The 26,634-nt window shown below is 33.5% G+C and overlaps 1 protein-coding gene across 1 annotated transcript; it reads left to right on the top strand.

The window, feature by feature from the left end:
• The first annotated feature begins 4,342 nt into the window (after nt 1–4,342).
• On the top strand, nt 4,343–10,471 carry LOC149773197 (uncharacterized). Its single transcript, XM_089946658.1, has 6 exons — nt 4,343–4,500; nt 5,182–5,319; nt 5,736–5,858; nt 6,971–7,087; nt 8,666–8,807; nt 10,010–10,471. The coding sequence occupies exons 1-6, from the start codon at nt 4,429–4,431 to the stop codon at nt 10,138–10,140; spliced, it is 723 nt and encodes a 240-aa protein (XP_089802784.1). The 5' UTR covers nt 4,343–4,428; the 3' UTR covers nt 10,141–10,471.
• Nucleotides 10,472–26,634: the final 16,163 nt, after the last annotated feature.

Below are 26,634 nucleotides of genomic sequence, written 5' to 3'. Positions count from 1 at the left end.
TATGTAAGCCACTGTAATGCCTGAACTCCAGTACTTAACCAAATGTGATGTATGAACTCCACGCACTTAACACAATCTACCGAATATAAACTTCACGTACTGCACGCACTCTACTGTATAATCTGCAACTCCGTGATGTTTGGTATTAATTAGTTAGTTAGTTAATTGCATTATAGAGGCTTGCGCACAAGGTGCACGTGCCTCTGTTTTATTCCTGCACTTCAGGATGGTAATTGTTCCTGGGGGAAGGAAACAGTGCATCATCTTCAGGCTTTTATGCTCTCAAGGAGTGCTGATAATTTAGCCGTCAGCTGCAAACATGATTTGGCATTGATCTCGTTCCATTCATTACTTAACATATGTTGGGATTTATTATCGTGAACCGCTTTTTGTGATTTTTTGCAACTATGTAGGCATTATTAACGATTGCACTCTCATTTTTAATGTTGAACAGTTTTGTGAAATATGTTGAAATTAATACCTTATAAAATTCTTGTGATGTGGAATTTCGCTGCACTATCATTGTTTAGGTTTTGGTCCATTTAAAATCATTCTTATATTAGTAAGTATTAAACTGAACTAGATTGATTCAGCCTCATTAAATATTATATCAACCTCTTGATATTTAATTCAGGTTTTTTTGGCTTTATTCTTCTTCAAGTATTTAGTGCGCGATGTCAGCGTACAGTTTTGGATAAACCCAATTGTTTTTGTTTTTTTAGATTTCTTTTTGGTGTGACCTGTCTTTCCAATATGATACCAGAATAATACAATATGGACTACAATGCTAGTTATTTCTTGATAATATAATAGTCCATGCCAAATTATTTCGTTACCAAGTTAACATTGAGTCAACCATGAGATAAGTCATATTGCTAAAAAAAGATAAACAATCAATGAGCAACATGTCATATTTTGTTCATTTATTTATTTAATTACTTATATTTTGTTAGCTTGTTAGCTAAAAATCTACAAAATGCATCCTTTGCTCGATTCCAAAACAGGTTCGGCCCATAGTAGAATATGTCTAATAAAGTACCAGGCCCAGAACAAAGTCGGATCACGTGGGTCGGTGGTTCTTTCCGGGGTTTTCCGGGGTTCTTCCTCCAACATTAATACTGGCCGCCATGTATAGCCTATCGTGTGCTGAAAAATGGCGTTAAACACAACAGCAACAACAAAGTCGGAATGCACCAGTCGCATCATTATATATTCTTTCCATCACTAGGTCGGTCGAATATTTATACAACAGTAATATGGGTTTAATGTAACTTGTCAGCGGTCAATTCATACTATTTTTTTTTAAATTTGTGTATTATAAGTGAATTTAAGTTCATTCCACCTATGTCGGATTTATAGTATCCAATTAATGAACAAACTAGACAGTTCTTGTAGGCGTATAGTACAGTATTTCAGGAAATGGGTGGAATGTTCTAGAATGCGATGACACGTATATTTTAAATGACGATTATGGACTTTATTCATTCCTCTTATATCCATATTCCATGGATGGTCATTATGTGTACACCCTGAGGGATGTATTCGGCACTATCAATGGTAAAGTGATATGATATGATTGGTTGAATCTTCACCTAAAACTGTCCCCTCGAGAGCTTCACTACTCCTCCTTTTTCATTATGATAGACCCTACATTTTCTCTTATTGACCCGGTTTAGTAACCGGTAACTATTGAAAACGTCCATAGCAACCAATAATGTACACGTTTTTAATTTTAGTTTTTAAGTTTCGAGATGAGCATTATATATATATATATATATATATATATATATATATATATATATATATATATATATATATATATATATATATATATATATATATTAGAACTAAATTTTAGAACAACACTTATGAACTCTCAAGACCATGTTGTAATGATAGTACATCCATAGATGATGGGTTCTGCGTAAGTGGACACAGGGATGGCTCTGTTTCAACAATAAAATGTATAAGCTGCCCAGAGGCACAATTTATTCAACGTGGCTTTATTTCTCGGCTTCAGTTTTAACCTCACAGCTTATCGTTACAGTTTGCTTTATCCAATAAATACTTGTGACCAAAACTTACGAAAACAATCAGAGGAAATGAGAGTAGCAATTCATATAGCATTTACTTCATGGGTAATTGCAATTTGCAAGTCATGGCTTGATCTTGGTTTTGTCTTTAATAGTGCATTTCAACTGTAAACGGGGATATAAACAAGTTAGTATTGATAACTTTTCTCATAAACGCATCCACTTCTTCCACTCGCAATCAGTCTATTTTGGCTTCCTAAGGGAAGTTGTTTTTAAGTTAAAATTCAATGCCTGCATGCAAGTTCGATTACATCGTTGAACAATTTGTTTGTTGGCAGTAAATAAATCAGTAGTATGCAATCTCATAATAGAAAAGTTAATCTGAGCTTTTATGGCTATTCAATATTTGATAACTGATATGTTCCCACTCCAAGAAAGAAATTCCATAGATCCAGGTTTACAATTTATGATTAAAACTCTACTATGTACGCAATACAAATATACGTAAAATGTAAAACTTAAATATCTTGGAAACAGCAGCCAATCAGTTGTTTTATGTGACATATTTGAGTTCAGCACATCACAATCAATAACAAATAGAACATTTTATCTATGAAGCAGACGTCTTCTAAAAATAAGAGTAGACCAGTGTAATTAAATAGGAAGAAACCACGCCAGTATTGATCAAATAATATTGCTGAGGAATTTGAGTGACTTAAATAACTTTGTTTTTTTCAAAGTTATTCAAGAATAAACATTTAAAGGAAACAACGTCATGCATTTGAAGCGGATCAAATACATGTAACGTTCTCCTTCATTATTTCAAATTTATTCATGCACGCTGCTTTCCAGATAAACTAATCATATTGTCCTGGTTGGGAAATTGAAAAGACATAAGTTCATAGGGATCTTGTGAACCGATATTGTGACATACTAAATAACGAATACAATGATTACAAAATTATTAGGAGAGGTACATTTTGAAAATTTTAGTTTTGCTCTTTCCAACGTTATGCGAAATAAACACTTATTTATTTTGTTTTGAAAGTATAACGCGTTTTGCATTCTTTAAAAGTTAATGTAGCATTTTTCAGATTAAATAATCCCAAACGTCTTTTTGAAACAATGCAACATTCGGTGTTATATTCAATGCGTTTCATTTTGTTACGTTGGTAGGCATATGAATTAGTTGGATGTTTGCTAAATTATTTTTGGGAGGCTTACATCCACCAAAAACCATTTCGTACCTGATATAGGGCACAACTAATCCTTCTTTTCTTAATGTGCATTAAATGCCGCAAAAGTCTGATTTTGTGCATTGCAAACATAAAGGTGTGAGCCAAAATCGATTCCCATGTATTTGAAATTTCACCTTGAATAAATAACAAAAATACGAAGACTGCATTAAATCTCAACGTCTTTCTGTTATAAAACCATTTGCAACTGATATATAATCGTTAAAAAAATTAGAAAAGATATACATAAAAGATATATATTTACGTTTGCAAAACACTTTAAAGAAGTATTCAAATATCTCGACAGTATTCTTTTCCTACTTTAACTCATGTTATACGTAGTCACATGTTTATATTAAATGATTCCTTTCGTTAAGGTAGTTGTGACTTGTTCCTAATATGAAAAGACAAGCACGAAACAAGTATATTAAAGTGCATTGCTCATTATTGGTACGTACTTGCAAACACGTATTACTGTCAATTTCATCGTTATAGTTGATTACTTTGGCTCTTTGGAAACCATTCAGGAATGCAAAAATATCACCATCACTTTAAGAAGTGTTTAAAATTACACACATGAAATAGCGTGTTCTTCATTGCAGAAACTATCCACCCTCGCGTAATGACACTGACGGTTTGTTTGTATTCAAAGTGTAAATGTATCATGCAGTAGGCTTACAATCATGATATATATTATGAACATTTCAATTGCAGGATTATAATGATTGAAGAAGTAGCAGCAGTCAATGTAGATTACAAGGAACATAAAGAAGAAATTGTGGCCATGATGCATTTTTTTAGACAAGTTTATGGACTTTACTAAATTATACATTTTACATTTAGCCGACAAGAAACAAAAGACATCTGTGAAGTGCACATAAGTATATCTGGCGACAGCATATTATATTATACCTTTTATAAATTGTCATATTGCACGCACCTACACTTCGTTAAACTGTTGTTTTCCACTTTTGCAAAATTATCCAATAAGTTAGCAGTTAGGGCATCCTAGTTGAGGAGACCAATCATATTTTACCTTCATTGAATTATGTATCATGCTACGCCCTTATTTCTAGGTATAAATACGGGTCTTCTCTTGTCAAATTTACCCAAGAGTATCTTGCTGTCTAAAGGCATCTGATGTTTCTGACTTTCGCATCATGAAACTAATGGCACCTGACACCAAACCAGACCTAAGCACAGTTGTTGTGCAAACAGCTTCCGAACCACAGGTAAGATTTATTTGTAAATTTGCTTTACAATTCCTGTTTGCTTGATAGCATTGGACACTTAAGACTAAACACGTGGGTGAAAGAAGTTAAAATTTGTCAACTTAGACAAATTTATTAGCTGGCAATTATTTATTGGTTTCAAAACATTGAAGAAGATTTTATTGGATTGATTTAATGAACGTTAACGCCCTCCGGTGTCAGTCATTGGATTCGTAACTTCAACTAGCTTATATATGCACGCATTGTTTTCATTGTGGACATAATTGTATCCTTTCGACCATTAGTTGGGTTTTTTTTTTGCTGCTCTATCTCTTCATATTTTATTCATGAAAACTTCAAATGCCGTTATATGTGCTGCACCTGCAGCCACATTAATGGTACCAACATGTGCTTTGTGTGACGTGAGGTAACCCGGTGTCAGTAAGGCTGAAGGACAAACTTGGAAATACGACATAATGGGTCCATATCTACGTCCTCGCAGCGGACGTTATCCACAACATGTTTTGAAGCACAAAAAATCTCCATCTTCTTACAATTGAGAAAAGCACAAAGAAACCGCTGTCTTCTCAAACCTTATATTATCTTGTATCTTTTATTATGATTAATTCTGATATGCTATGATTGGTGTTGGTTTTTGTTGCAATTGTATATACTTTATATCAACATTTTCCATTTCTACAGAGACCGGAAGAGGCAAAAGAAAAGAGGAAGAGGCTTAAAATAATAGTCATATCTGTTGTTGTCCTTGTTGTCGTCGTGACTGCTGCGATCATCACTGTTGTGTATGTAGTAGGAAAACAGGCAGAGGACACTATCAAGGTATACTGGCATTATTCTCTAAAAACATTACAGTTTTTGTTATTTTATTCCTTATTTACCATTTGTTCTCACTTATTGTATCTTTCATATAGTTTTTTGTTACTTATATTTTATTTAAATTATTATTAGTATTAAACGTGTTTTTGGTCTCAGCTAGTGTTGGTGAAGTATCAAACATTGGTGCAAATAATTCATCATGCAACAGTTACAATCCTCAGTCAAACATTTTGCCTCTCCGCTGAATTGCATCTGTAACTAACCACAAGCAGAACTGTTAGTTTTAACACCATTACAATTCAAACCACATTTTCAATACATAAACGCTGTTAATAAAACTCTTTGTGATATTACAATAATGTCTTCTGCAATTCATTGACACATTTTAATTTACTATTGGTTGGATTATTTGCATGTAGACTGCTTGGCTTCCTTACAAGGATGAATCCGGAAAGTCAAGTTCACAGAAGGTTACTGTCACCTCAAGAGAGGAGAAATTCGAAATTGCAGGAACTGGCACAGCCGTATTCGACTTTGATAAGGTGTGTATAATACTGTGACCTTTTTCAGCAGTACGGCATTTAAAGAAGTATTTGAAATTCAAACATCAGCGAAATTGCTCATTCAGATGTTACATCACGACAAGCACTTGTGTTACATGCATTCTATATTTGATTCACTTTCCGGTATCAATTAGCCCGTTCGTATTCAATTAAACATAGCCATTTCCCGATCATTGTATCAGCTTTGTTAACTGAAAGCAGCCTCGAGTAAATATAAAATTGCGCGCAACTTGAACAAAGACAAATAAAAGAAATAAAAGGAAGAATGTTGTTTTAAACGGATATAGTTTACATACATTCTAAAATATAATAATTAAAAATCAATGCAAGGTCTCCAGGCTCGAATGTACCGATATAATTTTCGTCAACACCACTGAAATAAAATATCCAAAACCTTAACATTTCTCATTGTACATTTCTGTTTATTATATGTCCATATAGATGAATGGATGGGAAAGGTACAACGATTTCTGATGCAAAACGTTTGAGATACTTGCGTTAACTATTGCAGACAAAAGATAGTAAGCTACGTTCCAGACTAAAGACGATAGAAAGACATTGAGAGTTGTGGCAACTCATTATTTTACGAGATACAAAGTATCTCCAAAATTTGTAATGCTGCATTTCGTGGAGGGTTTAATGCAAAAGACCAAATATATTCGACTATTTCGATAATGCCTTAAACAGTTAGGTTGCGAGACCATACCAAAACAAGTTATGATCAATTAAATTGAAATATAGTTTAAATTCAAGTAATTCCTTGTTTATATGCATCTGTCATGTTAGATTACATTTTGTGGGACAGGCAAATATTATCAACCTGGCAAAAGTGCTATCTATCTACCTATCTATCTATCTATCTATCTGTCTGTCATTTAAAAGACATACAAATGCAAATATTGAATTAATAAACCTTTGTACAGAAAATCAATTTAGTGTAAACTGTGACAATTTTTATTTTGTGTTTAAAAGCATTCTTTCGTTTTGTCTTTATTTCATATCACAACCTCATTATTAACGTTTTTTGTGGCATCTTCATGTTCACTTCGTACTATGAAGTATATTTTTTAATACGTTATTACAATTTTCAGAGTCTTCTTGCATACAAACCTGATAAAATGTCAAAACCAACCTGCTTCTTGACTGCTGTCAACACGTCTACTTTACTTTCCCCAGAGAAAATGAAAAGTTTCCTTGGTGACAAAACGGTGGGTTTCTTTCTATACATTTTCACATAATCACTGCAGCCATCGATCCAAGTCTCTGAATGATGCTCAACGTTGTCATCTTTATTAGCTGTTCTATTTTATTCCCTATCTGCATACCGTTTCGTCGTGTATTTACCCTTCCATCGAAGTCATGTACTACTACAGTAACCATCAGTCTCCATCAGTGTCCGCACAGAGAGAAAATAAACTATTTCTAGGATATTAAACAATAAGTACTAGACACTAATGCGTCGAATTCTCTATACTGCTTATAACGCTTCATTATTTTGGAAGTATAAATAGAAACAAATATTTTGGTGCATTAAAACTTTAAGTTATGTAATAACAACTAATTATTATAATTCCCTTCAATACAATGACAACTTTATATTATGAAGATATGTTTATCATGTTATCCAATTAATAATTTATTCGATATGGCAAATGAGATAAATTAATCTTATGGTAACATATTAGAGTACGAATCTTAACCAGGTGAGGCAGCATTAACTTAATCAGTGGCCAATATTTGAAAGAGATTGATTACTAGTAGGGTATTACACTATACAATTAAAGAATTGTTAATTGAATATCAAAATTAGATTATTCAAATTTAATTGCTGAATCTAATTGTGCTCCTCTGTGGACAAACTGTATTGAATGTACGAAATGAAAACTAGTTATTTCTTATAATAATAGTCGTAGTTTTCTATTAGGTATTCTTAGATGGAACAGAGCCTCCAAAATGTTTGTAAGTTATAATGTATTCAATTTTGATAAAGTAATAAGAAAGTATATTTCTCAATGATAACACGAATATCTAGTAGTACAACAGGTATACTGAAATCTCTATGGAGCTATGACATTCATAAAATTCGCATTTTATTTGCATATGGAACACATTACTATTTAAATGTGTCACTTAATTTGATTCTTAACAATGCTGGGTGCAGTTCATTGTGTAGATGTATATATATTATTGTACGCAAGATACATATGTTCTTTTACTTTTACAATGTTTTTAATTTATATCTATGTTTTAATTATAGATGTATTTACTTTGTAGTCTGAAATAAAGAATTGTTATCTTATCTTATCTTATATGCTTTTTTTTAGTTATGATTGGCCACGTAGAAAAAATCAACTGAGTTGACCGTATCAAAAAAATGTAAATAAGGTCCACCTATTGCTCAATATAATATCGATGCTGTATACCAGGACAATTAATCTCCTTCTGCATGGAATTGTGTTTCAGTATTCACCTGTTAATCGCCGTGTCAGGTGGTTTCTCATGTTTTTGTGCTAAATAGATTACACTAAGTGGCTACCATTTTCGATGATAGTTAGAAATCATTTAAGCTAGCATACTGCACATTTAAGATTGTTTCCAAACTAGGTACATATGTAATGGCTACAGGATAGAGATAAAACTATTTATATATTGTTTCTCACCTGATTATATATAGGTATTAAGATTTATATATCCATCTATCTATCTATCTATCTCTGTATCTATCTATCTATCAAGTTGCTTACCTATCTTACTACTTGCCGAAGTATGTGTATTCGTTATCTTAGGTATCCGACTTGCCAGCGAATTCATCAGATCATTCCGAGTACATGAGTTCAGGCGTTGCCGTACCGAATAAGGACTTTCTCTCTCCTATGTCAAAAGAGCTATGCAAGGACACTGAAGTCATTTGGATGGTGCCCAAGTCAGGTGATAACATACATACATACATACATACATACATACATACATACATACACACACACACACACACACACAAACACACACATACATACATACATACATACATACATACAACATACATACATACATACATACATACATACATACATACATACATACATACTTTTGTGGCAATTTCATCTTACTGATGTGGGCTAATTGTCTGAGTTTTTGTGTCAAACACCTGACTATTTGAATGCTTAAAAAAGCGATGGAATCGTTTCCCGTAATGGTGAGAAGAGTTATTGCGTTTTTTAACTTTTTAAGCACTCAGTTTTCTATTGAAATCAACGAGGTACATATCTAACCTGTCAGAGAATTCGTTTGTTGCGTACTATATGTGTCAGAATTTTTGTGAAAATACTGCGTCAAGGTTCTGGTGTGCGTGGGGGTGGCAAGATTGGTGGAGATATATGCAATCAAAATGCATTGAGGCTTTGATGGAGAGTCATAAAATGGTCTTTGGTAACAATCTATGTTAGTTTTCAGTTGCGTCTAATGTCATGGCACCCATTCTTTCTTCCATTTAAAGAAACCGTATTCTACATAGCAAGAAATAACTTTAAATTCAGAGACATTAGAAAATAAACGTTGCTATAACTATAATCAATCTGTCTGACTTAATGCCTTTTCTAAGTACCAATATTTATAATCGATGACAAATATATTGAAAGTTTCCATCTTTGGACGATTAGGAAGAGATAATAATAAACACTTGGCTCCTAATCTCACCGAAATTCATTTACACACACACACACACACACACACACACACCTATATATATATTATACATCAACTACAGCGTTAATATAAATGCATCAGTTTAAGCCAATCAAAACAGTGTAATCATATGAGTTCTAATTAACAGGCGGTTATCCAAGTTATTAGCTTTCACTCTTTTTTGTTTTCACTTTGTTGTTAGTTTGCTGATAAAGTAAAGCCTTCTGAAGTTGCTTTATCATGGCATCGACAACCGCCACAGTGCAGACATTGTTCTGATATGACTGAACTAATTGTTAAAGATCTGTTAAAAATCCAAATCACATATATCACATGTCAGTATCATCTGTGTTTATTGCTTTGTTTTGTTTTGTTCTTATATACCTACTACAAGAAGGTATTTGGGAAAAGCTTTTAATGTTCAGGGTCCAAAATTACTTCTTTTCCAGAGTGCGTCGACGAGAAATCACTGGCCAGAAAAAAGAGGGGATCCTACATCTACTACTACTATTGTTATTTATTATATTGCGATAGTTTATACTGCTATTATGCATGCTACTGGTGGCTATATTACTTTTGACGTGTTTAACTAGAGAACAGTAGCAAAAAAAGGACAATTGGCATAGCCTTTGCTTAATGTAACGTCGCTATGTATATTGTATTGACGCATATAAAATGTTTGCCGAGTCAGCCTGTCGTTGTCTCGAATAGTAATAACACCTATATGATGATTTTCATGACATGTTTGAAATAACCAATTTATCAAATGAAGTTCTTGCAAATTAAGATTCAAATTAGTTGTAATTCTTAGAAATTTAGAACTCGATTTATATTAGACAATGTACTTTCAAATTACTTTTTCTATTCGTAAAATAAATGCATCCTATCTAATAAAAAAGTATGAAGTCGCATTACGTTGTTTCTGAGTTTATATTGAGTCCTTAATACTAATACGTTGAGGCGAACATATACTTTGTGATCCCCCAGAAAAATTAGAAATATTCTTGTTGTTTTAATTCTTTCAACAATTTATGATTGCCATCTTTTTCACTTTGAAGCAAACACACACACACACACACACACACACACACACACATATATATATATATATATATATATATATATATATATATATATATATATATATATATATATATATATAATGTATGCTCTATCAATTATATACCACGAGAAGCATACATTTTTCATTGAAAGGAAACAAGACTTGCCAAGTTTCTTTTCAATCAAAAATGTGTACTAGTTTTTTATTTATATCGCATGCATATACACATATTAGCATTTGTGAACAGAGTTCAGACTTACCACGGGCAACTGTTTATTGACCGAGTGAATGAACTCACACCTTTGCCTAGTATGCTTGCTTCAAAATTTAGTTCTAAGCTTTTATAGCTTTTGCCAATCACCTTGTCATGTTTGATAGTTCGTTGGGGTTTCTATTTTTATTCACACTGATTAAATCAATATAAGATACATTCTGATTTATGCATGAAAATTGGTTTTAATGAATAAAGCAGAGCACTAGAAAAGCATCATATATTCTTAAACACTGAACTGTCAGCCATTCACGAACACACGCATGGAATTTAGTGTGGAATAGAAATTAGGCGAATAGACAAACCAACAGAAAGTAATTATTTTAATTTATTTGCAATATATTTATAGTTGACCTAAATCATTATTTTGCTTTTATTTACATTACTACCGGCCATAAAAATGTTTGGTTTTATCTCTCTCTCTCTCTCTCTCTCTCTCTCTCTCTCAGGTATTTATGCCTTCAAACAGTGCTGATAATTTAGTCTTAAGCAAGCAAAACCGGATGTTTCTTGCTAGCTGAATGGATGGCTGACACAGGTGGGAATAGACCGAACACGCAATTATATATGATATTCTGCTTCACTTGGTTGGATGAGTGGGAATGGTACCTACACTCAATCTTATCAAATGTTTTATGTGGAACATTTGTATGTGCGCATTGCACGCTGGAATTGGTGTCTGGCCGAAGCAATTGAGGAAAAGTGCGGAGAAGGCTGTTTTCTATCCGCAATAGGCGTCCGCTGGATCCAGGTTGGTGTCCGGAGGAAATTTTGAATTTTGATTTACTCATATATTGCCAAAAGAGAAAAGTAGAGTATTCTGTGATGTCTTTTAATGGTTAGTTTAGAGTAGGTAAGAGGTATCTGTTTTAAATATTTAAAGGGATATTTGGTGATTAAACGTGGGTGTAATTGTGTGTGTGTTTGTTGTGGGTACTGCTTTGTGTTAGGCGGATTTCTTTGCTGAATTATTAAGTAACTTAGACGGTTCAAAGTCGTCCGTCCTAACTGTTTTACCTAAGGGTTTTTTGGGGATTTGATTAAGCGGGGGGGGGAGGTTATAGCTATTTTTGGGAGTCAGACGGGTTTCTTTGCGGAATTACTCAGTTCACTTAGACGGTTCAAAGTAGCCCGTCCTAGCTGGTTACTTGACTAGTTTATTTGGGGTTTGTTGAATCTTATTTGTGAGCCCTGTTGTTTCAAGGCATGTTAATATGTTAAAATTTGTTAATTGTTTGTTATGATTTGTTGGTTATAGGAAGTCAGGATATGTTTAAGGGTATCCAAGTTCTTTTTAAGCTCTTTGAAAGTTGTTTCTTGCTGTCTGGAGTTTATTGCAAACATTGCATACGTCATATAGGTCTTCTACAGTGTGACAATTGTAGCAGTTTATGCTTGATAGTTTTGCGGTTGATGTTGTTTTGGTGTACACTTTAATCCTTGGGTGATTTGATGGATCGATCTACTGTTTTTAGGATTGAGTGCTGTCTCCTACCTTTATGGGTGGAATTCCAGTGTTACTGCCATTTTTGGTTGATATAGGTTTTTACGAAGCATTGTGCATCTGTAGAGCTATATGTAAGTGTAGCTGGATTGGGGTCTCCTAATGTGACTTTATCGAATTTGTCTGCTTGTTCATTACCAGGGATTCCTATATGCGATGGTACCCACATAAACTCCACCATCTGGTTCCTTGTGGATAATTCTTTGAACATATGGTAGGCCCTGGCATGAAAGAGCCCTCTTGATCTAATGTTGCCATTTTAGTTGAGTTTATTACACTTAGAGAGTCTGTAATAATGACCGCTTTTGGGATGTTTTTGTCAGTGATCCATCTGAATGATTCAATAATTGCCCAGAACTCTGTGGTGTAAATAGAGCAATGGTCTGGTAGTCTGGTCCCTATTTGGATGTTATATTTAGGGATAACAATTGCAGCTTCTGTTCTTGGTGGTTCATTTGTTTTGGAACCGTCTGTGCAGTGTTGTGAATACAGGGTAGGTGGTATGAATGTCATTTGTGATAAGTGTTTTAGTTTGTTTCCGTGTTCGGTGGCCTCGGTGTTTGTCCTTGGGTTAGTTTGCAACCAAGGAGCTTGGTCAGATGGTTTGATGTATTCTTCCTGTTGCTCAAGGATTGGGATATTTTCCCTTAGCTCTAGGACTAGTTTGGCGCATGGTATATTTGTCTGAAAGTAATATTGCATCTGCTTCTGGATATTTTAGTGGGGTGTGTATTTGGATGGTTGGCTAATCGAACTGAGTATCTGAGGAACATTTCCTGTCTTCTTCCTGCTACGAGGGTAGAGACAGAGAAAGAGAGAAAGAGAGAGAGAGAGAACACGCAACCTTTTGAAAATTTTATATTTAATTAATAATACTCGATTTTAGAACATTATAATAGGTTTAAGAAACAAGAACAAAAACAAACCATTAAATACATTACATTACGGGTGCCCAAAAACAATACTGTCTAACGCAACTTTGTATCATTGATTATATCAACACTGTAGACTGTCCAAGTAAAGTAAACATACTCAAAATTTCTGCAACGAGGAACATATTCTGAGATAAGTGATACATAAGAACATAACGTCAAAATCTGCAAAAGAACTAAATCTCCTATCAGAACATTAACCGGGATAAAACACACAAAATGACAAATCCCACATATCTAGACTTGGTGAGGAGAGCTTCGTCCTGGGTGAGGGAATTAGAACACCATTCACACTAGGAGATTGGCTTGCGGTAAAGGCTTTCACTTCCTACCGTCAAGGGTGGCAGTGGTCCCCACTTCCATTCATACAATCGGATTGTCATCCCAAATTTAAAACAATATCATATTGTACTATTATCTAATTAAGCCACTACGAAAATATGTAACCACAAATAAGTAACACCACCCCACCCCAATGCTACGGGGTGGTGGGGTGGAGACCTCTGCTATGTTCTGCTAATAACCAATGCGTTTTGTTTGCATATTCCTACACCGACCTTGCCGCCCCTCACCCCCACTAGAACCTTCAGCCAGTATTCTCCCCCAAAATTATAACTCCTCTAGTGGTTAGAGCGTCCGCCTCAGATGCAGGAGGTCGCGGGTTCGAACCCGGGCTATGTCATACCAATGACTTATAAAAGATGGTACTAGCAGCTGCCTCGATAGACCCTCAGCCTTAAGATGTTTAGTGTTAGGACCTCTCGGCCTGTATTTAGGATAATTCGACTGGGCGGGACATAATGGCACTTGTCTATAAACTGCCACAGTGCAGACATCGTAGTGATATGACTGGATCAAACATTGTTAAAGCTACGTAAAAATTCCAAATCACACAAACACAGCCAAAGGTCAGGTGAAACCGGAATGAATGTATCTAGATCGAAGCTAATTATTACGTCTCCACAGGAGAGTGTCAATTGCGCATATATAGCGATATCGATAAATATGATCCATCCTTTCTAACGGATGTGCACTTGATCGAGAGGATATTGGGAATGGTTTCTATAGGCAAGGCAATGTGCAGCAGAAGTCGCGAGGACGAATCAAAATTATATGCGTTTTACGATAATATTCTTTCTCCATATATATCTTAAATTTGTGTTATAACGGACCCTCAAGCAGGCTTAAGTGATGGAACATGATTCCACTGACTCTGTGCCACTGTTTTCGAAGTAGGTACAGTCATCCGGCAACACTGGCCAATCTTGGAATCGGGTGACACACTAAAGTTAGTGCTCGAGAACAGACAACCACAAAGTAAGTAAAATCATTTGGAAACACTTAAGTTAATCTTCGCAAAAACCAAAAAACGGTTTTAGCCTAGCGGAGATCAAAATACCTCTAAAACAACTTAGTCAGAAAGAAGCTAACGCCAGTTACTAAACAAAACCACCCTAGCAAATCTGGCCCCTGTGACGATCACTTGTGCGAAACATGTCAACATATGATAGAGACCAGCCAATTTTCTAGCACACCAACTAGCAAAAAGGTGAGAATACATGGTCCCAAAAAAGTGAAAAACATCGAATGTACGTAATCTCATCACATGTAATATATGCTGCCTTCCGAATGACGGAGAAACAGAAACATTACCAACAAAAAATCGATCTTCATAAATCTGATTGAATGGAGAGAGAGAGAGAGAGAGAGAGAGAGAGAGAGAGAGAGAGAAATAGAGAGAGAGAGTTGTGTTAACTCATTGTATTATAAGAATATGTATAGTAAAGAAGAGTAAGATCTACATGAGTCTCAAAAATGTATAATGCTGCATTCTATCATGGGTTTCATCAACAGGATTAAATACTATCTTCGTCTTGAGCCATTTATGCTCCGAAATATTACAAAACCAAGTCATGAAGAATTTATTATAAATTCCAGTCCTGAATGTATATCGATTACTTGTGATTTATTTTCTTACTTCTATGTCTGTCTAGCTTTAGCCATAACTGGAATTTGTGTCCTATATATTAGCCCACTTACAATGTGTTCAGTTTATAATATATTCAAGTTTAACGTCTGATCACGTTGATATGGAAGGACATGTTACATCTTTCATGTCAAATAATTTGTTTTGAATCAATGGTGTTTAACCATTCAAACGCTTGTCACTGCAAAATTCACTTAACTGGTAAATGTTTATTAGCACTTATCAAGACATACGTCATTTTTTCTTCAGGTAAGTAATAATTACACATCTAGATGCCTCGACCTCACATGAATGGTGTAAAACTTAATTTGATTGGCACATGGGACTTGGAACAATTATGCTGTCATCATTGCATAATAGGTAGTCCCTCCTGTACTCAAAATGTCTGACTCGCATCATGGTTCATATTTATATGAACGATTTATTTGGTGAATATTGGCTGATGGTGACTATGGTGAAAGTAATGTTGAAAGTTTTGAAGTATATATGACTATAATAGTTTTGGATGCGTTACTGGAAATGAGAGTGAGCGATTATTTAGCCGGAAAATGATATTTAATGCATGCTTGATGGATGAAAGCTGACACAGATCAGATGTATAGATGCCTGGCGCTAGGGTTGGGAAACATATGCATTGAACTACCTCTATGAAAACAAGACCGGATTAAATTAATATGAGACTACGTAAAAATTAGTAAAATCATTGCCTGTAATCTGGCCTTGCATATGTACAGATACTATCAAACATCAGTTTTGCCATTAGAATTCACTCTTTAATTACGAAACGTCCGAGAAATTACACATGGTTTCAGTCCTGTGGCTCTCGGTTAGGTTTCAGTGTAGTAAGCTGTATTTAGATGATTGATATACAAAATACACCACTAAATATATAGCATTGTTATGTATATCTATATTATGTATTCTACTTATATTGAAGAATTAATATAAATTGCAATTGAGCTGTGAATGGTTGCTTATAAGTTTGAAAATCAATCATAATAATGAACCATCGGACACAATGTGGCTAATATTCGTTTCGAGAATTCAACCAGGTGGGTTATGTTAAAGACGTGAAGTATTGGGATACATATTTTTAAGAGGTCCCGGTCACGATCATGTTTTGGAAATGAAATCTTGATTTATATCCTTTTGTTTCTGCAGTTACTTGAGCTGTTGCCAAAAGAGCTCGTGCAAATGATATTGATCAGCTACTTGTTTCATTAGCTGACACATGTATTGGTCAATTCTTTGGTGATGTCATGTTTGCCCCCTCGTATTGATCAGTCTAACGTTATTGATCACCAGTGATCGTCTATTTGATACCAATTCTTATTATTCTAATTTTTGTGAGAAACACAGTACTTATTGTTAAATATAAACAAGATAATGAGATCTCCTGCTTGTTTCAAAGGGCTTTTAGAGACAAAGAAGTCGCATAAGTATCTACTCGCTATTTTGTAAAGTACGTGGTCCTCGTGAGACAATGGACACCATCTGAGGTACCCGCATGTGACGAGCGATCAGTTAGCTATCAGTTAGTTATCAAAGTGTTGGTTATATGTCCTAAAGACAGCAAATGCTTAGATTAGCCCCAAAAGCTCACAAAATCTTTGGTCATATTTATTTGGCAAAAATGCTCTATATCTTGCAACAAATAGTATGAAAGTATGATCAGGAGATGCATAACATTCATCGTTAACTTATTATTTCTTTCGTGATGAACATTCCATAGAATAAGGATAGACCGTGTTGCTTCCTTATTTAGGATTACCTAAGACAACTAGTACATGCTGACCATAATGTGTTCTTATACAATATTTCCAGAATCAATTCCTCGACGGAATACTACAATTAAGACCTTAGAAAAAGATTGATTAAGTATTTGTTTGCACTATTAACCTTACCTAATTCATCCAATCTGATCTAGCTTCACATTGTATGTCAGTGTGTTTGCAATAAATTAGGTATGCATTGTCACCCTGAAAGTCAAGAAGCTTTGGGAAGTTTTCATCAGACCTTCAATAGTATGATTCGGCCATATTGCTTTGATACAGGAAAACATAGGGATATCGGTGTTCGTTTATGTTTATTTGCTGTTAGGGTATACGTTCGCGAATCATTCGGCTTTCTTCGTTTTTTTACTAATAATTGGACATCCTGTCCGCTGACCATTGCAGGTTGTGAAAGAAACACTTCTTTCAACCGAGGATTCAGAGATCTTCTTGATTGTCATTGACGTCAAATATAACATGACAAAGGTTTTAGATATAGCAAGATCTAATCTTCAAGCGACTAAGTCAGACATGAGGTTATGATATGGTACATATACAAAATAAGGGTGTTTTCAGTCTGGTTAGAAAGTACTAGCTCTTTTGCTCTTACATCAAACTCCTTTACAAACTAAGAGTTAATGTCCGTATAAAATTATAATGAAAGGCAATGACTAATAACATCGATTACCTGGTGGTACCCTAAATAACGGTGTCATTGAACTATTTAGAAGAAGTATTTTGATAGAGATAATCCTCTTAATCGTTCATATATTTGTATTATCTGATAATAAGAATTCGATAAATTATGTCGACAGATTTTATTCATATTTCACTTACGTGATGTTCCGTAATGTTCCTCTTCTAATGAAAATTTGTTATAATACGGGTCAAGCAAAATTGTACTTTTCCGTATCTTTTTCATATATGACAGTGGATTTACTGTTGTATGCTTTAATTTTTTTAAACATCTTTTTCAATTTTCAAAACCTACATCAAATATGGATAGTACGTTGTAAATACACAGTATAGGCGTTAGGTTATGCTTCCAATCTTGTAAACCACCCTGCAATGGATAACACACATTTCCGGCCTGCGTTAAAAAAAATGCAAAACGACAGACTATGTGCATCAAAATACCATTCGGAAGACTCGATACTAATGATTTTTTTAATTAGAGGCAATTTCACCAAAATTTGATACCAACTGGGTGATAGGAAAAAAGAAATTTCTTTCCAAAATTGGTCTTTATATAACATTGCGTGCTTACAAATTGTGATATCTACTCCTCAGTGCTGGAGTTTTATTTACGTCATCTGACATTTGACTCTTCAACTACATGCCATTGTACTGAAATGACCTTTAAATACTTTTTTCTACGTTAACCTTTCCCTGCTGTTGACACTTCAACGATTGTATTGCATGAAACATTTGTGCTGGAACGAGAAAGACTATATATTTTAATTGATCTTATCTCACTAACGTATAAAGTAATATTAAATTGTATATTTGCATGTAAAATGCCGTTTAAGATCTTTTTGGAAAGGGTTTTACAAATACGATTTTTATGTTTCGTTATTTTCACAGTTCCTTTACGTAATTTTTACTTTAATCTTGAAAGTAGGCATAAACTATGAAAACGTTAAGCAATGCAAGATTTGATCTGATAAATGTATATATATTATGTTGTATTAATACACACGTTTCAAATTATTCATAAACAAGTGAAAGAGATACAGTTACCTGGAAAACATTGGTGGATGTTAAATGACTGCTTTTAAACTGACATGTATGAAACGACTTCAATAGTAAATGACTCGCAATCGGATAAAAACAATTAAAATAGTTCATTGATTTCATTTGAAACGAGATCGAATGTCAGGTTATATTATATGCATCACATGATAATAAATATCGATGTTCCTCAATAAGACGACTAAAATATTATTTGTATTATATGTGCTGTTAGTGTTTGTATTATATGTGCTGTTAGTAATGATATTATATTTGCTGTGTGCATTTGTATTATATTTGCTGCTAGTATTTGTATTATATTTGCTGTTAGTATTTGTATTATAGTTGATTGACGTCATATAGTGCATACAATCCATTACTAACGACATGAGCCACATAGTATGAATACATACACAATCAGAAATAAACACATCATACCAATAATTTGATCATTAACGTTGTATACATCTTAGTATAACTAGGAGGTCCAATATAGCAGTTATTGTTATAAATTAAATGCTAGTTCAATATGAAAAGCTTCTTCATGCATCTGATATAAACTTCCCATAGTTTTTATTTTTTATTTTTCTCTGATTATAAATCTTATCCATAACTGCTTATGTATCTTTTTTATCTCGGGGTATTATAACCGCAAACTGCCTGCGGTGACAAACCAGATAGGACCATATTATCTGGCTGTGGATTTTCACCAAAACCAAGGAATATATGAACAACGGTTTTTGTCAGGAATATGTCCACTTTAAGAAATAGACAATTTCAACTATTCTTTCAATCGGTTTAGCGTGATATAATTATTTTATATTGAATGTTTCATAATTCGTTTTATCATTTAATCGGAGTGAGAAGTATGTCGCATAATGTCATGCTATCAGGTAGGTTATAACTTATTTCGAATTAACTTTTTATCACTGAACGGAAAAAATGAATTCACGTATAAGATGCATACATTAAAATATAACTAAATATTTAAATATGTTATTGTTCATTTCGAACACAGATTCATATACGAACGTGGTAACTGTAATAATCCCATACAATAGTTTTAATCAAATAATGTATATCGCTGTATTTATGCTTTACCGTGCATGATCTACTACATTAGTCATTGTTGAGGTAGGTGCTTAAACTGGGAGGTGTAGAAAATCTATGTAGTATCGTGTAACCAGTTTGTGTTGATGGTGAAGTCGGCTTAGAGGACGGTATTGGTTTACGCGCAGTGAGAGACCAAAGCTTCAGGAACAACGAGTCTTCAGGGAATACGGCCTCTATAGAGGAATCTTTTGGCAAACTGGGGGTGTTGGACCATACGTTGTGACTGCTTGACTATTCGGCAAGAGCTTAGGAACCGGAAGTACGATACGAGATGCATATGCTCCATCTTCGAATCATTATTGTTCATTATCACTATATTAGGGAGAAGAAAAAAAATATCACTATCTGATAGAAAATTAATAATACACAAGTTTTACTTTTGGATGAAATAAGCATTGGTCATTAGTTTTATTTATATTCAATGCAATGATCAGCCATGGTTATAGACTAATTCGTATCGATGTACAAATCAAAGACTTTGATCATCCTAGTGAAATAATCATGCATCAATCATATTTGTGTATACATTGCATATACTGATCATCGATGGCAATATATCGATATATGATCATATTTGATTATAAATTATTTACAATGATCATCTATGGTAATATATCGATATATCGATCATATATGTGTATACAGTGTGTATACATAAAGCCATGGTAATAGATTCATATACCGATCAGATTTGTTTTTACATTCTATACACTGACCATCCAATATATCGATCATATTTGTGTATACAATCTGTATATTAGTCATACATGGTAATGGATTCATATATCGATTATGTCTGTTGGTAAGTTCCAAATGTTAATCTTCGTTGATTATTCATTGAAGTTATATGATCTGATTAGTTTCATTTTTAACATCATTTCTTTTTAACATTTGTTGCACTCGGTGAGCGTCTTTCTATTATATTTCAACTACTTGGTTCACAACATTGCTTCGTGGACTGAAAATTAGGAAGCTGCCCCATCTGTTAGTTCTTACCGTTAAACTTTTGCATACATTCACAACAAATATAGTTATACTGTATACTTATGTCCATACTTTTGCAGATAACAATTTGCATTTTGTCAGTTACATTTTCTCGCAAAAGAAAATTAAATGGATCTGAATTAATTTTTCTCAGAGATTATGACAGTCTAATGCTGATTACCAGAAAAAAACCGAGTGATAGAGTACATTGATTGTGCAAATGCTGATTGGCAGATATCGAATCGACATAATAGGCTCATTCATATTGATAGTGCAGACCATGCATAGAACGATCAAATGCAGTGTTTTACGTAATTTGTAACTAGAAGGTATTTCACCAAAGCATGATATCAAATGGGGGATAGGTATTAAAAAAAACTGCTTTCAAAATTCGGTTCTTATTTATTATGACGTACTTAGAAATCGAGATATTTACTCCTGAGTGCTGCAGCTAGCTTTTTTTAACGATATCTGACACTTAAATCTACAACTTCGTGCCATTCAACTGAATTTCGCTATAAATACATCTTATATCTGCGTTAAATTGTCCCTTCTGTTGTTACTTCAACGACTGTATTTACCTGTGAATTTGCACCGGAACGGTACAGACTAGAAATTTAAATTTATCTTATCTTACCAATGTATAAAGTATTATTCAATGATATATTTGCATGTAAAATGCAGTTTTGGTTGCTTGTAAAAATTTTTTTACAAATATAATGTCTTGTATATTACTTTAGTTTCACATTTACATAATTTGTATTTTAATCTAGAAAGAAAGCATAAAATATAAAATAGGTTAAAACCAAAAGACATGCTCTGATATATATATATATATATATATATATATATATATATATATATATATATATATAGATATAGATATATATATAGATATATATAGATATATATATATATGTGTTTGTGTGTGTGTGTGTGTGGTAGTGAATTTCCAGTTACTCACGTACAAGAGAAAGAGAAGCTTTAGTACGGAAATGTAAATGTGAGAGTTTAAAAGACTAGCAATCGGAAAAAACATTAGAATATTGAATTTATTTAATTGGAGACGAAACCGAATGTCAGATTATATATATATATATATATATATATACCGTCATTGGATATGTCTCTAGGTGTCATTAAAAGTGAATAATACCGGCAAATGTGTTATTGGTAGACGAGTCTACATTGCATCCGTCCTGCCCTGTTGTTAGAGTCTCGGAATCGATGAAATGTAGCAGTTCAAGTAATTGAATCATGTATCCCCAAGACAAATTACTTCAAATCCCTCGATTGTAAATAACCTACATGCCTTCCTATGCAGTGAAATATCGAACGAAGCCAAAGCAATGTAAATATAGTCATGTGATAAATCTACATATTCTAAAAAGGATTGTAAATAAATGAGACAACGAAAATATTTAAATTATATTTGTCATTACTCCTTGTGATGTCAAACGTTTCTTTTTTTCGTAAAACTCCAAGATGTGACCAATTAATGTCGGAAAAAGGCTATAAAGCTCGCATATTTAAATTCATGTTATGGAGTGACGCTTTGTTGATCTTTTATAAATTTGAATGCAAAATATGTTATACATATCATTTACTGCGATAACTTCCCCGGCCATTGTTATATAAGTTTTATATATATATATATATATATATATATATATATATATATATATATATATATATATATATATGTCAAAATAACATATCTCCAACTAAGACACAACAAAGTTTGTATCACTTTTTATTTTGATGCAAAACACGTATTGTTTACATCGCCATCTAGGTTTCACTCATTTGTACCACCTTTGGTTGACGTATCTTATTATACTTTCTATTCATCACAATACAAGTTTATATATTTGTTTTCAACATTTATTTGCAAACATTTGCTCCTTATATGCAGTGTCAAACTGTTATAACCTAGACATAACTATATGTGTGTTTGATAGTTAGGGGACTTGTATTTTGTTCACAAGGTGCTCAAAATGTTCAAAACCCTGGTTACGCTCAACATTTATAAGAGTAGTTGTATGTAGTTGTATTTGCCATTTTTCATTCGCTAAATACGCGATGCGCTTACTTGAGCATTGGTTGTACATGTATTTTATATTTCTATAACTATATATTTTAAAGATTACAGTAAAATTTCGTCAGCAAGTCTTAAGGTTTAATATATAAAAAATTATATAACATTTCAATGAGGATGCAATACTTTATCCCATGATGCGCAAAACCAAACGTATCTTTAAGAGCAAGAAATAAATATCTTGGATATGCCAAAACCTGTTTGATTCGATTAGTGTATTTAAAACATATACTACAGTCTTTGTTAACACACGCTTAATAATTGTTCCGTTTTATACAGAAGCAAAAAGTAATGGGAATATATATTAAAATCTTCATACGATTATGAATGCTGGTATAAATACATTTTTTAAGCATTACAATCAAGTTCAAGTAGTACAACTATAACACATGAGACATTTGACGACACGGTTAGGAAACACCATACTACTTGATATTTTTCATCTTGCAATACAAGCTGTAGATCCACTCTTGCTCAACAAAATAACTATGTCTTATTACTACATCGTATTCCTGTGCATGTAACGTCAATCGTGCATGCGGGGTATGATCCCTGGATACCAGTAACAAGGCTTTACCTTTAAAAATGGAGTCAGGTTTCTCTCATATATCACAGTCTGGTCGATTAGCTCTCTCCCTCTCTCTCTCTCTCTCTCTCTCTCTGGGTCTGTGTATCTGTGTGAGTGCGTGTTTATATAAATATAAATATATGTGTATACATATATTACAAACTTCATTCAACTGAAGGAAACCTGAGGAGAACTTAATGTAAACCGGCGATACTGCATGCGTTGCATGCATTGCATCAAACAAAAAAGGTTGGAACGTCACTTAAATTATATATATATATATATATATATATATATATATATATATATATATATATATATATATATATATATATATATATATATATATAATTCCATGGAGCGCTGTGCTACCAAGTTTAATAATGTTTCATAGCATGACTCTTTTCTTTTAATGTATAAATATGAGCAAATTACATAATATTTTAATGATGAACGCAAAATCTGATCCAAAGGTGTGTGCAGCAAAACTATATTTTTTAACAAAGAAGTCGGATAACTCTAATATTGATAAATCTGTTCAGATCGAGTGGTATTACTTATTTATGAAGCTGATACAAAAATTTTGTTGCAATGCTTTTTCATAGTTACGTATTTTACAGTGAAGCAAGAAGTCTTTTCTAAATAATAATAGATTCATTCCATAATCCGTGTTCTTATAAATATATTTTGATAAAAAAATTAAGTCAAGTTCAGTGAGTAAAAGTATGAAAATGTCTGGTAAGTTCATAACATAAAGCATCTGTTTATACTGGATGCCCCGTCGACTGGAATTTAAATCAGGACCGGTAACATTCAGTTCATGACGTGTTACCCAATATATACACACTTAAATTCACTTTTATGAAAGCAATAGCTAGATGAGAAATTGTTTGAGATGATGGCTTAGTACAAATGAAGAAGGTCATAATTGTGATTTGGGAAAAAGCATGAATTGGTTTTCTCATGACAATCTATTATTTTTGCAGGTGTTCTCATCTTCATCCAAATGCTTAACCGATTATTTTTAAATCTGTTTTCTGTCTTTGAAATTTTATATGTACGTAACGTTAGAAAAACCAAAACATAATTTATATCAGTCTGCTATATCTACAGTTACTAATGGTAAAATGAGGCCTCAGCTATACTACCTGTCGTACGTTGGACTTGACGAATAAATCTTTCACTGATATCCGTTAATATCACACGGAAATATTTTCTTACTCAGTTTCGCTCTTCTTATAAAGAAGTGTTGTTAATTAATATATTATAAATTAGAAACTGCCGATGGTTATTTAAAGGCAAGGCGTTTTCACTTTCGATTTTTCTTGGCGTTTAGTTACTGCTCTGATAAAAGATTGATGGCACTTTATCATGGCAAAATATAATTCATCCTGCACTCACGCCTGTAATCATAGTTAAATTGTTTTGAGCACAGAACTGTTGACTTTAATTTAGCAAGGTACAAAACTGAAAAAGGGCGAATGCATACAAACACAACTTCATTCTGAAAGTTCCTTAAGCTAGAAGAAATAGTTAAAGCTTTAACTGAATAGTTTTTCTGCTTGATATTAGCGGGAAAATGTTATTTTATGTGCAAGGTTAAAGACAAGTCTTTAAAATTTAGAATTAATAGGAGTAAGCTACAGCAGCACATTTACAAACGTGAAATTCAGCAATGTTTTATACCAAGTTCGTAGACAGAAATAAAGGTGCAACAAACTTCTTTAAAACAACAGCACAACTGGATGTCAGTTAGTCTACCCACTTGAAATAATGGGCATTTACCTATTATTGTCTTTGTTATATGGAGCTTCTTCATAGCGAAATTCGTATGAATTGAGCAGAAAATGAATATTTAGCTGATATATTGGATCTGAAGTAAATTTGGCACATATCAATATTTGGAGGATTTGTACTAGTATTTCTTTCATCGAGTTCTGCTACAGCTTCCTCGGTTAGCCTTGTCCTGGCAACGGAATCTAAATCATGGCTATAATTTGAAAAACAATTTATTAAATCTGAAATGAATCATACTATAATACGTAAATGTTACATCTCTTGAGATGTGATTGTATGAGCTAGTTTGCAATAAGCCTGTTATAATAATATTATGCTGTATATGCATGGAACAAAAATTTGGATCAAAATTACAAAGAAAATTTTTTGTCAATTAACTTGATGTTTATACATGACCATTAAGAGTATTTAGGCAGAGATTGACTGAACTTAACAATTGCAAAGCCGTATAAAGCAAATGCATGTATGTATGTATGTCTGTATGTATGTATGTATGTATACACGCATGCACGCACGGACGCACCAAAGAGCACCATGACGGCACACCTATCTTAGCCTGGACACATTTGGCTCCTTTTGGTTTCTAGTCCCGCACAATACTCGTAACGTCAATACATGTAATTCTGTTTTTGTAGGATGTTTCCTTTTTGTATCGTAAAATATAATATCGTGTTCATTCCTTTCATCAATCACTCTTTTAGTAAATGTAATAATGATTACACCAGTGAATAAATACTGTTATTATTTACCTGATCCACCAGGGTCCATCATTGGTTGCACGAAATGAGTTAGGAAATACATATTTTCGAGCTCAATCACAGTTCTTATATGGTTTGTGTGCTCCTTGTACAGAGACGTCAATGGCGTAAAAATCGTTGAAAGCATCTATGAATTTCCTATTATCGTGACGTCATAGGTCAATACAGTATATAACACAATCGTGTCTTCATATTGTGTACGGTGGCGAACAACAGCACGTATTGAAAATCCAGCTCGAGAGCAAACACGCCAGGAACGAACAGTGATGGCTGCAACTTGTGCGCGAAGTGGATCAGTGAAGTTTACTTTTATTAGACCTATCATGACTATCGGGAAAAACCTTCTATCTAAAAGGTCTGGTTTTAAAAGTAGCATGAACAAAGTTGCCAAGAACACCGTAAAGTAAGTACCCCGGGAAAATCACATTCCTAGATACAACTACCGTGGGTCTGGTACACGTCTGGATATATGACTCGACTCTAACAACCAACCAAA

Source organism: Sinohyriopsis cumingii, unplaced genomic scaffold, assembly GCF_028554795.1.
Source record: "Sinohyriopsis cumingii isolate HCF-2022 unplaced genomic scaffold, ASM2855479v2 utg000813l, whole genome shotgun sequence".
NCBI classification, from domain to species: Eukaryota; Metazoa; Mollusca; class Bivalvia; order Unionida; family Unionidae; genus Sinohyriopsis; species Sinohyriopsis cumingii.
The sequence above is the reverse complement of the archived record's forward strand: the minus strand, read 5'-3'. Positions and strand labels throughout refer to the sequence as shown.